At 42.1% G+C, this 14,922-nt stretch overlaps 1 protein-coding gene across 1 annotated transcript; it reads left to right on the plus strand.

Moving 5' to 3' along the window:
• Positions 1–13,402: 13,402 nt before the first annotated feature.
• On the plus strand, positions 13,403–14,527 carry LOC149299405 (histamine H2 receptor-like). Its single transcript, XM_089485976.1, has one exon. It carries the CDS (start codon positions 13,403–13,405, stop codon positions 14,525–14,527), a length of 1,125 nt encoding a protein of 374 aa, XP_089342102.1.
• Positions 14,528–14,922: the final 395 nt, after the last annotated feature.

Below are 14,922 nucleotides of genomic sequence, written 5' to 3' on the forward strand. Positions count from 1 at the left end.
TTTCATTCGGAAAGACATTCGGGGGCATTCCCAAAAGGTGGAGGTCCCTGAAAAAGTTCTGGACTCACCTTTCATTACAGAAATGCAAAAAGGTTCTCCCAGAGTAAGAGAGGCGCAACAGTAGTCGTAAGGCACTGGGCCTAGGCAGGCAGACACTGGCAGATAATAGGCACATGAAGGTTTGTAATGGCAGCAGCTACTTTTTCATTAACTTTTGCAATTCGTTTTCATTAGTTTCATTGGAGATGGCCCTCGTTTTTGTTGATTCGTACGAATGCATGATACAGGCAATGTTAGAAAAAAAGTTTGTAAAAAAATGAATGCACCAAGTCTACTTGTTACCATAGTTTATTCATTTATTTTTATATCTGTTGAGTTTATTTTATAATTATATTTCTGGGCAACTTAATTGTGCTAGAATAGATTGCACACCCATACTATTTTTCTTTTTCTATTCCGTAACACTTGTCTGTTTGTGTCAAATAAAATGAATACCTCATCTTTGTGGAATATTACAGATGTTTTCATAGGGGACTCTGTTAGAGGCAACAACTAAACAGGAGACAGACTTGATAATGAAGTGTAACAGACAGTGTGAACACAGTAAAGGCACATTGAATCTCTAGCTCATTGTAAATGCTCAGTAGGGTCAGCTACCTAAAATTATATCACACATACCTAGAAAAAAAGAGAGAGAGAAGCAACATTAACACTGAATGTACATAATATACAATACTTTGTCCTCAAATATTTATTACTATTGCGATTTCAAACCAATGCCTTTTTAGATTTGGTTTTTAACCAGGAACTATGCAGCTACTGAAAACATCCTACCCATTGTTGATGCAGCCATTAATTCTTGGGCATCTTAAGCGCACTTGCTTTTTCCTTATTTGGTCCACATTTCTAAAATTCTTTCTGTGGTTATACGACATAGCTGTAACTATTTCAGAAATATGAGAAAAAAGCATAGGGAAGTTTTTTTTACTTGGTTTCCTACAAAATATTATTAATAAAGTGCTCCAAGTGTCTATTTCACAGTACCTGATTATGAGAATATAATTTAAAGTCAAAAACAGTAAACAAGCCTTTTTATATTGTGTATACCAAATTCTTGTCTTTTTGTATATCAAATTATTCTTCATATTTTCACTGAAAGATGTCTCCTACTTATCTGTGGGCACGTTGCTTATTGAAATAGCCATTTTGTGCAATACTATAACCCTACAATTCTCATTATTATAGAAAAATAACCTCTCTCTCCTGTTTCTATGGCTTTTGCCGTACCCAACAATCTGGTGTTCACAGCTTGCATATTGTTATGCGGGACCTAGGACAACACGGATTATGCACCCACAATGCAGAGACGGTAGCGTAGCACAGCACAACGGGTATTGGAAGTTCCACAGTCGAGGCAGGCAGCACAGGAGCAAGGTCAATATACAAGCCGAAGTCGGGGCAGGCAGCACAGGATCAAGGTTAATATACAAGCCAAAGTCGGGGCAGGCAGCACAGAATCGAAGTCAGAAAACAAAGCCAAGGTCAGGAACACGTAGATCAATCAGAATAACTCACGATAACCCAGAGATACACAACAGTGACTCTTTGAACGGGCAATGAACTAATGGGACAGGGGGTTTAAATAGGAAGAATGGCGGGAAACACCATAGCAACCAAAGGGAAACAACAAAGGAAGACGTCATCGCGACCGGCGCACATTAATGGCGTCGGCGCGAACAATAAATAAACAAACCGGCATCTGCGTGTGCTACACCCGCGAGCGCCGCGGGTGTGCCACATCGGCAGATGCCGCCGAAGTCGAGCCCCGCGAACGAGTCGCGGCAACCCGCTCATAACCCTGCGAGTGCCGCCGACTCGTCGCGGCGGCTCGCTCATGACCACTGGCGCGTCGTGGGCGTGCCACGGCGGCTCGCATGTTATCATGCGTCCGCCGTGGGCGCGCCGCATCGACGTGCCCCTCCGTCCGTGCCGCGCGCACAGTACACCGAGAAGACGTGCCCGCGGCACGTCCTCTCAGTGTACGTGCCGCTGGCACGTCACACTGAGGGGACTGGAGCGCGTCAGCGCGCAAGCGCCGCCCACCAGCGGCAGACCGGCGAGGGACCGCGGCGGACACGGCAGGTATGACAAAATCCCCCCCCCCCAGGAGCGCGCCCCGAGCGCGAAGGACCGGGACGAAGCGGGAAGCGAGCGTGAAAGCGGGAGACACAGAGAGGGGCATGAACGGAGCGAGCAGGAAGCCAGGACCGCTCCTCCGGGCCATAACCCTTCCAATCGATCAAGTACTGAAGGGAGCCACGGTGCCAACGAGAATAACGGACGCGATGAACTACGTGTTCTTCGTGGCCACGGACGAGAACAGGAGCAGGGCGACGAGCAATAGAGATACGGGGGGCAACACACAGCTTCAGAAGGGAGACATGGAAGGTATTGGGGATCCTCATAGATGGCGGTAGAGCAAGGGACATAGCAACCTCGTTCACCCGCTTGAGGATACGAAAGGGACCTACATATCGGGGACCCAGGGACCGGCAGGGCTGACGAAGGGAGATGTGCTTGGTGGATAACCACACATAGTCACCGGCTTTATAACGAGGGGAAGGAGCGCGTCCCTTGTCGGCAGCTTTCTTGCCGCGAGCCTGAGCTTTAGCCAATTGTGCACCCAGCCTCCTCCAATGAGCCCGCAGGTTGGAGACCCGTTTCTTCACTGCCGGTAAGCCTCCACCACGAGACGAGGAAGGAGGAGGTAGGACGACAGGGTGGTACCCTAAAGCAGCAAAAAAGGGAGAACACTGTAAGGCAGTGTGCAGGGAATTGTTATAGGTCATCTCGTAGTTAAATCTGGTGAAGAATAGTGCCCATCTCGCTTGTCGTGGATTCATTCGCCGTGCACTTTCTATGTATTGTAAGTTTTTATGGTCTGTCATGACCACGACGGGTTGTTTAGTTCCTTCGAGGAGATGTCGCCACTCTTCCAAGGCGAGTTTCACTGCTAGCAGCTCCCTGTTCCCAACGTCGTAATTGCGTTCGGCAGAGGAAAAGCTCTTCGAGAAGAAGGCGCAAGGAAGGCATTTGGAAGTAGTCGGATGACGTTGAGACAGGACAGCCCCCGCACCGTTCTCTGATGCATCCACCTCCAGAATATACTGAAGGGCAGGATCCGGGCGTTGTAGTACAGGGGCTGAGATGAACGCTCGTTTGAGCAGGTGGAACGCCTTTATGGCCTCGCTGGACCAGACCTTGGGGTTTGCTCCTTTTTTAGTAAAAGCGGTGATGGGAGTTGCGATACTGGCATAGTTCCGAATGAATCGCCGGTAGTAGTTCGCGAAACCCAGAAACCGCTGGACCGCTTTCACGGTTCGCGGAATCGGCCAGTCCGTGATAGCCGTCAGTTTCGCAGGGTCCATCTCCAATCCCTTGCCAGAGATGATATATCCCAGAAAGGGAAGGCTGTGTTGTTCGCATACGCATTTCTCGGCTTTCGCATATAAGCCATTTTCGCGTAGTCTCTGCAGTACGGAACGGAGATGCTTACGATGGATGTCGTTATTGGGCGAAAACACGAGGATGTCATCGAGGTATACGATTACGTGCGTGAGTAGCATGTCTCGGAACACGTCGTTGACAAACGCCTGGAACACCGCTGGCGCATTGCAGAGACCAAAGGGCATGACTCTGTACTCGTAGTGGCCGAATCGCGTATTGAACGCGGTTTTCCATTCGTCGTTCTCCTTTATGCGGATCAGGTTATAGGCTCCCCTCAAGTCCAGTTTTGTGAAAATCGTGGCTCCTTTCAACCGGTCATAGATTTCCGTGATCAAAGGAAGGGGGTAACGATTTTTTACGGTGATGCGATTAAGACCTCGGTAGTCAATACAAGGTCGAAGCGATCCTTCCTTTTTGGACACAAAGAAGAAGCCGGCACCAGCAGGTGAAGAGGAGGGCCGTATGAACCCTTTTTCCAGGCTCTCCTTTATGTATTGTTCCAGTGCTTCGTTTTCTGGTTCTGATAACGGGTAGGTACGCCCTCTAGGCGGCATGGTGTCAGGCAACAAGTCAATGGCACAATCGTAAGGCCTGTGGGGAGGTAGTCGTTCTGCTTGTTTTTTGGAAAAAACATCCAGGAAGTCCCAATACTGCTTGGGTACCAGGAGTTTGGGATCTGTTGGCTTGATTTCCAGGACAAGGTTTACTCGTCGACAAGGAACGGAACAAAGACGGTGACATCGTGGACTCCAAGCCAAGACCTCTCCTCTTTGCCAATCGATACGTGGGTTGTGGGTTTGCAGCCAAGTGTAGCCCAGTATGAGAGGCGCATGCGGGGACTGGATTATTTCGAACACAATGGTTTCTTTGTGGGTAGCTCCGATGAACATGGTAAGGGGCGAGGTCTCTCGGGTGACTACGCCTGGACCCAACAGGGTGCCGTCTACGGTAGTAACGACTGAGGGTGTTTTCTTAGTACGCAGGGGCACGCGATGTTGTGCTGCCCATTGTTCATCGAGGAACACTCCCGCCGCACCAGAGTCTATGAACGCTTGGGTGACCACAGTGTGGTCGTGCCACCTAAGCGATATGGGAAGCAACATGCGGTTTGGAGGAGTGGAAATAGTCGCGCTTAGGGGTTCTCCTCGACTGCTCCCTAAGCCCTTTCGTTTCCCGGACGTACGGGACAGGAACGCAGGAGGTGGCCTGTTTGTCCGCAGTATAAACAAAGGCCGAGGTTCCTCCTTCGGGTCTTTTCTGTGTCCGAGAGATGGCGGATGGTGCCTATCTCCATGGGTTCGTCAGTAGGAGACCTGGGGACGATCGGTGGTGGCAGAGGCGAGGACTGAGGCATGTAGGGACGAGACTTGCGGTTTCTCTCTTTCTCTATGTTCCTTTCTTGGATGCGTTTATCGACGCGAAGACACAGAGCGATGAACTCCTCTAGGTCGAATGGTGGATCATGAAATAAGAGCGCATCCTTTATTCTCTCGTTTAGTCCTTTACGGTATGCTGCTCTCAAGGCCCCTGGATCCCATTTGAGCTCACATGCCAGAGTGCGGAATTCGATGGTGTACTGGGCCAAAGTCTTATGTCCTTGCTGGAGCTCCAGCAAGGAGGCTTCTGCCGTCTCTCTACGGCCAGGCATGTCAAAGACAGACCGCAGGGCTTCCATGAAGGCTGGACAGTCATCGAGTAACTCTGACCCCTGCTCAATCAAGGGAGAGGCCCAAAGTAATGCTTCGCCTTTAAGTAACGAGATGATGAAGGAAACTCGTTTGGCATGTGAACGAAAAACCCGAGGATTGTTCCGGAAGTGCAGAAGGCATTGATTCAGGAATCCCCTGCATTCCTTGGGTTCTCCCGAATATTTGTCTGGGAGTGGTAACCGTGCTGTAGGATCCTGTTCATCGGGACTGGGTTCCCTTGGTGCAAAAGGGGACCTGGTGGGCGGTGCAGCCGCCATTGACCGGAGCAACTCTGTCATGGTGTCCATTTTTTGCGACAGCGACTGCAGCTGGGAGGAATGAGACGTCAGTAGTTGTTCTTGCAGCTCCTGACGGGAGAGAACACTTGCCATCTCCGCGGGGTCCATGTTTGGCCCGTTCAATGTGTTATGCGGGACCTAGGACAACACGGATTATGCACCCACAATGCAGAGACGGTAGCGTAGCACAGCACAACGGGTATTGGAAGTTCCACAGTCGAGGCAGGCAGCACAGGAGCAAGGTCAATATACAAGCCGAAGTCGGGGCAGGCAGCACAGGATCAAGGTTAATATACAAGCCAAAGTCGGGGCAGGCAGCACAGAATCGAAGTCAGAAAACAAAGCCAAGGTCAGGAACACGTAGATCAATCAGAATAACTCACGATAACCCAGAGATACACAACAGTGACTCTTTGAACGGGCAATGAACTAATGGGACAGGGGGTTTAAATAGGAAGAATGGCGGGAAACACCATAGCAACCAAAGGGAAACAACAAAGGAAGACGTCATCGCGACCGGCGCACATTAATGGCGTCGGCGCGAACAATAAATAAACAAACCGGCATCTGCGTGTGCTACACCCGCGAGCGCCGCGGGTGTGCCACATCGGCAGATGCCGCCGAAGTCGAGCCCCGCGAACGAGTCGCGGCAACCCGCTCATAACCCTGCGAGTGCCGCCGACTCGTCGCGGCGGCTCGCTCATGACCACTGGCGCGTCGTGGGCGTGCCACGGCGGCTCGCATGTTATCATGCGTCCGCCGTGGGCGCGCCGCATCGACGTGCCCCTCCGTCCGTGCCGCGCGCACAGTACACCGAGAAGACGTGCCCGCGGCACGTCCTCTCAGTGTACGTGCCGCTGGCACGTCACACTGAGGGGACGGGAGCGCGTCAGCGCGCAAGCGCCGCCCACCAGCGGCAGACCGGCGAGGGACCGCGGCGGACACGGCAGGTATGACACATATACAGTTCAAATGCATGCCTGCTGGGGGTCACTAATGTAGCTGAAAATTTTCAGTATTATGCAGCACCGAGAAATAATGTTACAGAGTCTGGGACATGAGATTATGATGTGCATTTATTTCAACACACCAGGGTTAGTTTGGAGACTGTTTTATAGGTAAAGCTATTTTATTCATTTTGTGTAACATTCATATTTCCAATCATGGAACATTAACAGTGATGGTCTTGAATGTGAAAATGCCTTTGCATCATCATCACAAAATACAATCTGAGAATAAGAATAAATGGTTTTAATGACCTACTACGTATATGTCAAATTCATCCATCTGTAGATAAATGAAATCCAGAAAAATCAAACCTTATGTTATATGCATGTATTCCCTGCACAGAATATGGATATGTGAATGTGGTACAGTTTTTTTTCCCCTACTCTGTACCAATTACTTAACTTAGTTGGAATAGCATGTAATAATGCTTAAATATATAGATTTTCTGAAATTCTGTATTGATAATATATTTTTAAGGATAATTTAATAAAATTAAATGTTTGCTATGGATTTTTATTATGGCACTAAGTACGGTAGGTAGCATTTATACCCATGATGGACACATTTTTCCCTGTGTGAGGCTGAGTCAACTATGTTTCTCCATTATTTCCATACGGCAAACCAAATAGGAAAAGTAACTAAAATAAAATTATTGTATTGTAGCCCCACGCCCTTAACGGTATACCATATACAACGTTATATGTAGGTAATAGCTCTGCTGTGACGGAGTCGAGATATAATATCAACTTCTGGTAAAAATGGCGGCCGTGGAGAAAACGGCAGGAGGAACTGCCTTATGTCAGACCTAGGACAAAGTCAAAGATAAATGCATTACTGCCAGGGTCAAGGGGAAGGTATTGTGGATGTTTAGGGTAGATTCAGTCAAATCGTCCATCGTAAAACGTTTACAATGGTCCAAATAATGCATTTTTAAAAAGACTGTTCTAGACGTTCAAGCATAAACACCATTGTGTTTAGGCGTTTTGTCTTCCTTGTTTTTGGGCATGTTATATATATAATAGAATCACCAATTTCTTAGACAATGGGAAATTATGTGACACCATTTAAAACCTCACTTTGTAGCAAAGCAGCAGGCAGAGAGACAGCAGCCGATAGTGACACAGGTCAGGGAAAGACAGCAGGAGATGAGGATAAAACAGCCAGCAAGCATAAGGATGTTAAGAGATACTGTAGAAGATACTTACCAGGGGGCCAATACAGAATAAAAATAAGATCAGTGGTATTAATTCAAAAAAGAGTTTTCAAGTGAGTTGTTATAACATGAAACATTTCATCAGACCTGAACTCGCCTACAAACTCACGGGATGGTTAATTAAACCATGTGTGATAGAACGAGACATGTAGAAAAAACAGAAGCATGGTCAAAACAATAATTAAAATAGTAAAAATACCCCCTAGCCCAGGTATTTGCCCTGTGTTCCCTAAGATCCGATTATATCCTTTCGTTCTCATCATTATGAATGTTCACTGCAAACAATATCATACAAAACCATTTTAGATTTCTTGCATGTCCTGTATGAGCAATCTGTTATAAAGTGTGTATATGTATTTTTCCAACATCCAGATTAATTTAGTTTAATGTTCAGAAGATTCTCTAAACTATGAATATAGTATGTCATTTTAAAAAGTGCCACTTTTACAGTTGATGATCTATATCACAGACTAAGAACGAAGTGTTACTGTTATCTAAAAGCTCTCGTGAAATTTTGACAAATGCAATGTACAATTACATTTGAAAAAATGAAATGTCTGAGCAAAATTGAAGATATCAGTTTTGCAAATAGATATACATTACCATCTTGTGAAAGATGCAAGGTCCCTCTTCGACTTTACCTCTGTAACATGCAATTAGTATAAAAAATGGCAAATGTATTTAAAATGTGACCTAAAATACTGTACACTTTCCATCTCCCTCTTCTGTAGAGTCTCCACTTTTATAATTGCTTTCCATTCTTTTGAGACCATGGCAATCCTTAATGTAGGAATGTCTAGACTGTGCCTCCTAGGGGCTTTACACAATTTATGAAGAACGAAAAAAGTGGCAAAAAATATGAAATTACACAGCTTGAACATTAACCCATTGTGAATGGACCTAATTGCAAGTCACCCCAGAAATAACATGTTCTGTCAACTACATTTCTCAATGAAAAAAAGCATACCTCCTAACACTCATGGGTTTCATACAACAGTCCCAGTTTTGCAGTGAAGACCATGGACCGGTTGGTGAAATGTAGCCCCCTTGTGACACTCTGAAGCTGAGCGCTACATAGTGGCTCTTCGGAATAGGTCTCTTGGACCCTGTTGCCCTTTTGCCATCCACCTCAACACAGGTATCCCAGTTTGGACACCATGTTGAGGGTATGGTAAAAGGACACATTTTAAATTTCCTCTTTCCACAACATTACCCAAGGCACTGCCCTTTTTTGTGACCTTCATGCCTTTAAATATGGTGAAGGGACTAAAGAATTTACTAGGCAGCACATGCAACAAACGCTTTTACCTAGAGGTTTGAATCTTTAGCACAAGGAAAAGTGTGGTAGGTAAGGACAAAAAAAAAATCAGCATCAACCAAATTAGGTATTCCCAGTGTGGACATAGACATATAAATATATATATATATATATATATATATATATATATATATATATATAGCAATATTACCATATACCTCATTGTTTCTAATAATGACATAGTGTTCCAGACACACATGATCAAAGTGTTCAACTTTGTGTCGTGTGAAGCCTGGAAATAAGCTAGTTACAGGATATTCTGTCACTTTTATTTTGCAGCTGATACTGTTTCAGTGTGAGCAAACTGGGAACTATATAATAGGATAGTTGCCAATATGTAAAAAAAAATCCAGGGATATTTTGCAACACAAAACTGGCAATAAATGAATCATATAAAATCATACTGGGAGGGAGTACAGTTGGCATGGAGGAGATATCCAAATAATAACATAGAATAACCTAGAAATTAGTTAAAATAAACCAAAAAAAAAATGAAAAAAATCACCCAGCTCTTGGATTTTCTCTATAGACTTGAATAGGCCCCATTCAAATCAATGTGAACATTTGTGTGCCTAAAAATGTGTATGCCTAGTCTGCTTTTTGGGGAATCCTCCTCGGGACATTGATATATATCAGACATTGATATATATCAGCATGTAAAAAAGAGTATATTTAAAATATGGGAAAAGTGGGAATTTAGGCAAAGCTTTGCAATTTTTATCTTGACTTGTTTATCAAACGGACAGATGTTTAGACATTGATAGGCCAACTTTACACTAGAGCATAGAAATTTGCTTACAGTTTCTGACTACACAATTTTCTCTTCACTAGATAATATCAGTTATCTTGATCGGTGGTTCAAACAGCATCCATTACCATAACAGTGCACGCTGTTAGCAGATGCTAAAATCATATGTCACGACGAGAGAGGTATACTCAGAGTCCAAAACATGTAACAAATGTTTTTAGCCAAGTTGCAGTCTACTTTTGTGAATATTATTTCAAGAAGGTGATAGAAAATGACGCTTGCCATATTACAATAAGGTTAATGTTCTGTTTCAATTCTGAAGAAATACAACACACAACTTTTTTTTTATGTCATTCAAATACCTGTTATTAATAGACATAATGCCACGTCTCCGATCCTGGGCTGGAGCATTGTCTTCAAGCAACTAATTCCCTGTCACACAGAATTTCCCCAATTAATATGTAATCTAATGGTTAATCTTGTGGATCATCAAGGATTGTGCCAAGTATCCTGAAAACTCTGTACTTCTTTTAAGAAGTATAGTTTGACCCCATGAGACAGATAGCAAATTCCGTGAAACCACCGACTACACTTTTAAGTGATTGTCCTCTCTCTTAATATTTCTTTTGTAATGTTATCATTGCATAATTCAGCAGTATTATACAGTCTCTTAGTTTGTTCCTGGTACAAAAGGAGCATCTGTGGAAATGCTACAAATAAAAAAAAGTCATTTTTAAATTTGTAACCAAAAAAATCACATTTGTCAGAATATTAATTCACAGCAATACTAACCCACTAACAAACAGTGCAATATACTCAAGGGGAAATTCCATTGAAGTTGCTTCCTTGGAGAATTATTTTATATTCTACCTGCAGCTTTAGTGAGTTGCATAAATAGCAATCAGTATGTCAGAAAGTCAAATAAATTATTTTCCTTGCTTTTTTTTTGTATGACCTAACAAAACACGGACAATTCCATCTGAATAGATAAACTGTACATTTGAGGTGACACAGACAAAATAAATATATATTACTACCTACATTCCATAGAGATGATATTTTACAAATATTTTACATTGTGTATAAAATATATATATATATATATATATATATATATATATATATATATATATATACACATACATATGTATATATATAAAATTGAATTTATTTTATTTATTTATAATATTACATAAAATTAAATCAAATCACACTATGAAAATAATAAGAATATTTTGTTAGTCCCATGGTTTTAAAATATATTCCACCAAAAATTTGTGGCTGATATAACAGGCCCATATTCACTAGTGACTAAAGCCTTTTTTTTAGATATCTGTGTTTGGATACTGGCTACTTTGTAATACTGGAAATGTTTGATTGCATTGTTTATGCTGTCCAGTCCACCCACTGCTTGGATTTCAGTATATAAACCTACAGAGGTTCATCCGGCTTACTGTTTGTGGAAATGTTTTCCAACACTTCTTTAACTCTAATATCAACTTAGCAGTAGTGCTTTGTTTACACACATGGTGATCTTTCCAGAGTTTTGATCCTGCCACCTACAATTCTAAAGGGTAATAGCTGTTAAACAAGTAAGGGTCCAAAACAATAAGTAATATGTTCAAGTTCACGTTGCTCAAGCTCAATTGAGTACAATCAGATTTGTAACTCATTAAGTAACTAATAATAATAATAGTAATACAAGGTTTGGCCATTGTAACTAACACATGAGGGAAACTATATAATTGACATCACCTTGCTACCTGGAAAATAAATTATATAAATAAGTCATATTATTATTATTAAGTCAAGTTATATTTAAATGAGAAATATATTATTAAATAATATATCTGCTTTATTTAAAAAAGGTGGTACTTTATAATGAATAGTATTTGAGTAGAACTACACAAAAATAACAGTGTCATTTGAATCCCACTGTAAACTTCTGCCAAAAAAAAAAAATGTTGAGGACCATGGTTGTTGTACAGGAATAGTTTTTTTTTTTTTTACGATTGTGGTTTGGTTACCTATGATTTTATTATATTTTTTATTTATTTAATATCACTTAATTAACTTAATTATCCTTCTTGAAAAATACTACACTAAATATGTATTTATTTTTGTTATATGTTTTCTTGTGCTGTGTCCTTGGGGGATTTCTTTTTTTGGGGGGTCCTTTATATCCTACCTTAATGTGATACAGCGCTGAAAAGTGTTTCTATGTTTGAGAACCATAATTGGAAACTGTCATTGGACATAACCCTTACAGCATTTAGTTGTTTTTTTTTATAAAATATTATTTTATGCTATAGCAATACTTTTTCAAATTTCACACATTCTGTGTTTTCAAATATATATATTAGCTTTGTCTTAATAAATATTCATGTTAGTTTACATTTTATTTGTGCACTTATTACCTTCTCTGTGCTATCTTTTCCCACATCATGGATGCATCCTCAATTATGCTAAGGCCTAGGGGAGGGCTAGCACATGCCCAGTGGGCTCTAGCCATCACCCACTGTAACTAACACTCACAGGCATAGTATTATTGGAGGGTACTGCAAGGATTTAATAAAGAGAGCACACAGAGTAATTGAATATAGCCCTTGGCATTAGTTTCTGCATAGCTACTATGAACTTTCTGCCTCTTGGCTGACCGGGACCTGTACCTGCATGCAAAGTAGTCGACAGACATGTATCCACACACTTCTTATCCCTGGTGTTTAGCACATTTGTGGGTGTCAATATTCACAGTAGTTACTTTTTGACATCCAAGGCATTGCAACAGTGATTCAAGGCATTCTTATGAACTGTTATTAATAAAAGCAATCAGACAAAATAATTTTAGCATGCATGGTTGGGCAACTCTTTAGTTTGCACCACATCATTTAGATATAAGACTTTTAATGTAAGTTCAATCTTTGAGTTATGTCTGCTGATCTTTACTCATCTAAATAAACATGAGACTGATTTGCCTTCTCACTAATTTTGTTCTTTTTACTCCAGATATCTAAAAAAAAAAAGCCTGGGAAGAACTGGTGAACTAAAGAATCACTCAAAAAAAAACTGCACTACGCCTAATGCACATATCCAGCTTTGATGCTGTCAGCTACGTATGATATATTGCAACAGAGCTTGGCTCCAAGACAACAGAATAATGGAAAAGGCTGCCTAAGAATCCTGACTTAAAATAATAATAATAAAAAATTAGATTTGTTCCTTAGATAGATGGGAATCAAAAATAAAGAAAACAGAGGATATCTATATCAAGACATGTTTTTGTTAATGGAAATAGCAGAGACTGTTTTATGTTCATTGCGTAAAGTAACACATAGTTGGTAGCGCTTCTTAGAATTAATATAATTATATAATATAATTAATATACATTCTGCTGTAGGGGTCCAGCAATGCAGACTAATACAGTGCATTGCTGGACCCCCTTTACCTAATAAAACCAGTTTTATTTTTGAATGGCCAAAGGCTATTTATTATTTTGTCCATGCCCAAACATCCAAGTTCAAACACTCCCCCATTTTGCACATGAAGTAACAGTGTATCACAGCCTCTGTGAATTTAGCTGTTTGCAAGTCCAGGAAGTGAAAAAACGGCAGGATTGAAGCAATGTGTTCTCCTGTCATGGGTGATGACCTTAAAGATTCTGTGGTAACTTGCTGGAAGACAATCCTGTATAATGTGCTTATTGGTGTTGTGCTTGTTCTCATAATTATAATCACCATATGTGGCAATGTGGTTGTATGCCTGGCTGTGGGCTTTGACCGGAGGCTCCGTAGCATGACCAACTGTTTTATTGTCTCCTTGGCTATCACAGACTTGCTACTTGGTCTTTTGGTGCTACCATTCTCAGCCTTGCATCTGTTACAAGAAGAATGGCCATTTGGGGCAACCTTCTGCAACATTTACACCAGCCTGGATGTCATGTTGTGTACAGCTTCTATCCTAAATCTTTTTATGATAAGCCTGGACCGTTATTATGGTGTCACAGCTCCTCTTCAGTATTCAATGTTTGTCACTCCATGCCGGGTGGCTATCGCTATGGGAGTAATATGGATTGTATCCCTTATGGTCTCATTCCTTCCCATCCATCTGGGTTGGAACACAAAAGATAAAATAATCCAGAACTTTAGAGATGATGATGACAGCAAGGAATGCAAATTGGAATTGAATAAGGAGTATGTGTTGGTGGATGGCCTACTTACATTCTACCTCCCCTTGTTTATTATGTGTCTGATGTATTATCGAATCTTTAAAATCGCAAGGGAACAAGCCAAGAGGATTAACCATGCCAACTGTAGCAATGCTGTTAGCCCCACACTACCCACAGTGCGAGAACATAAAGCAACTGTGACTTTGGCAGCTGTAATGGGGGCTTTCATTATCTGTTGGTTCCCTTATTTTACAGTCTTTACATACCAAGGAGTCAATGACATTGAAGTGGATGAGACAGCCTTCTTAATTGTTTTGTGGTTAGGCTATGCCAATTCCGCTCTCAATCCAATTTTATATGCTGCTCTGAATAGAGACTTCCGCACAGCTTACCAGCGTTTACTTCGTTGCCGGCGAGTGGGGCCCTTGAGCAATGAAACACCACTGACACTACTTCACATTCGTCGTCCTGGGGAGAGGACACCACAAGAAATGCAACATATCCAGGAGGAGAAGATACACAAATTACAAGAGAATGGGAAAGAAGGCAGTCCATTCATTGGAAACACATTAGAGAGGTAACACATATTTTCCAGTGTAATCTTATCTAATATTAAAGGCTATAAAAAAATGAATTCCATCACAAAATCGGGAAACTGACTAGTTTTCTTAGCCCAGCAGACTCTGGCTGCTTTCGTTCAAATTCTGCTTACTAATGCTATGATTTTAATGTCACAGGATCACTTATTATTGTTCCTAAAATGCAGTCGACAGGTGATATAGCCTCGCCCAGCTGACATATGCCAAGTAGGGAAACATCAACAAATTATGAGACCAATCAATAAATCATTGGTATAATTATACACAGTCGTTCAGTTGACATTAGCGCCTCTCGCCACTATTGCAACTCAAGCGGGCATCTGTTAGTGTGTGGACACCTGCTGGATAAGCACAGCCACATGCTGTAAAAGTGTAGC

This window comes from Sceloporus occidentalis, unplaced genomic scaffold (assembly GCF_023333645.1).
Source record: "Sceloporus occidentalis isolate IW3139 unplaced genomic scaffold, rSceOcc1.0.p SCAF_28, whole genome shotgun sequence".
Lineage (NCBI taxonomy): Eukaryota > Metazoa > Chordata > Lepidosauria > Squamata > Phrynosomatidae > Sceloporus > Sceloporus occidentalis.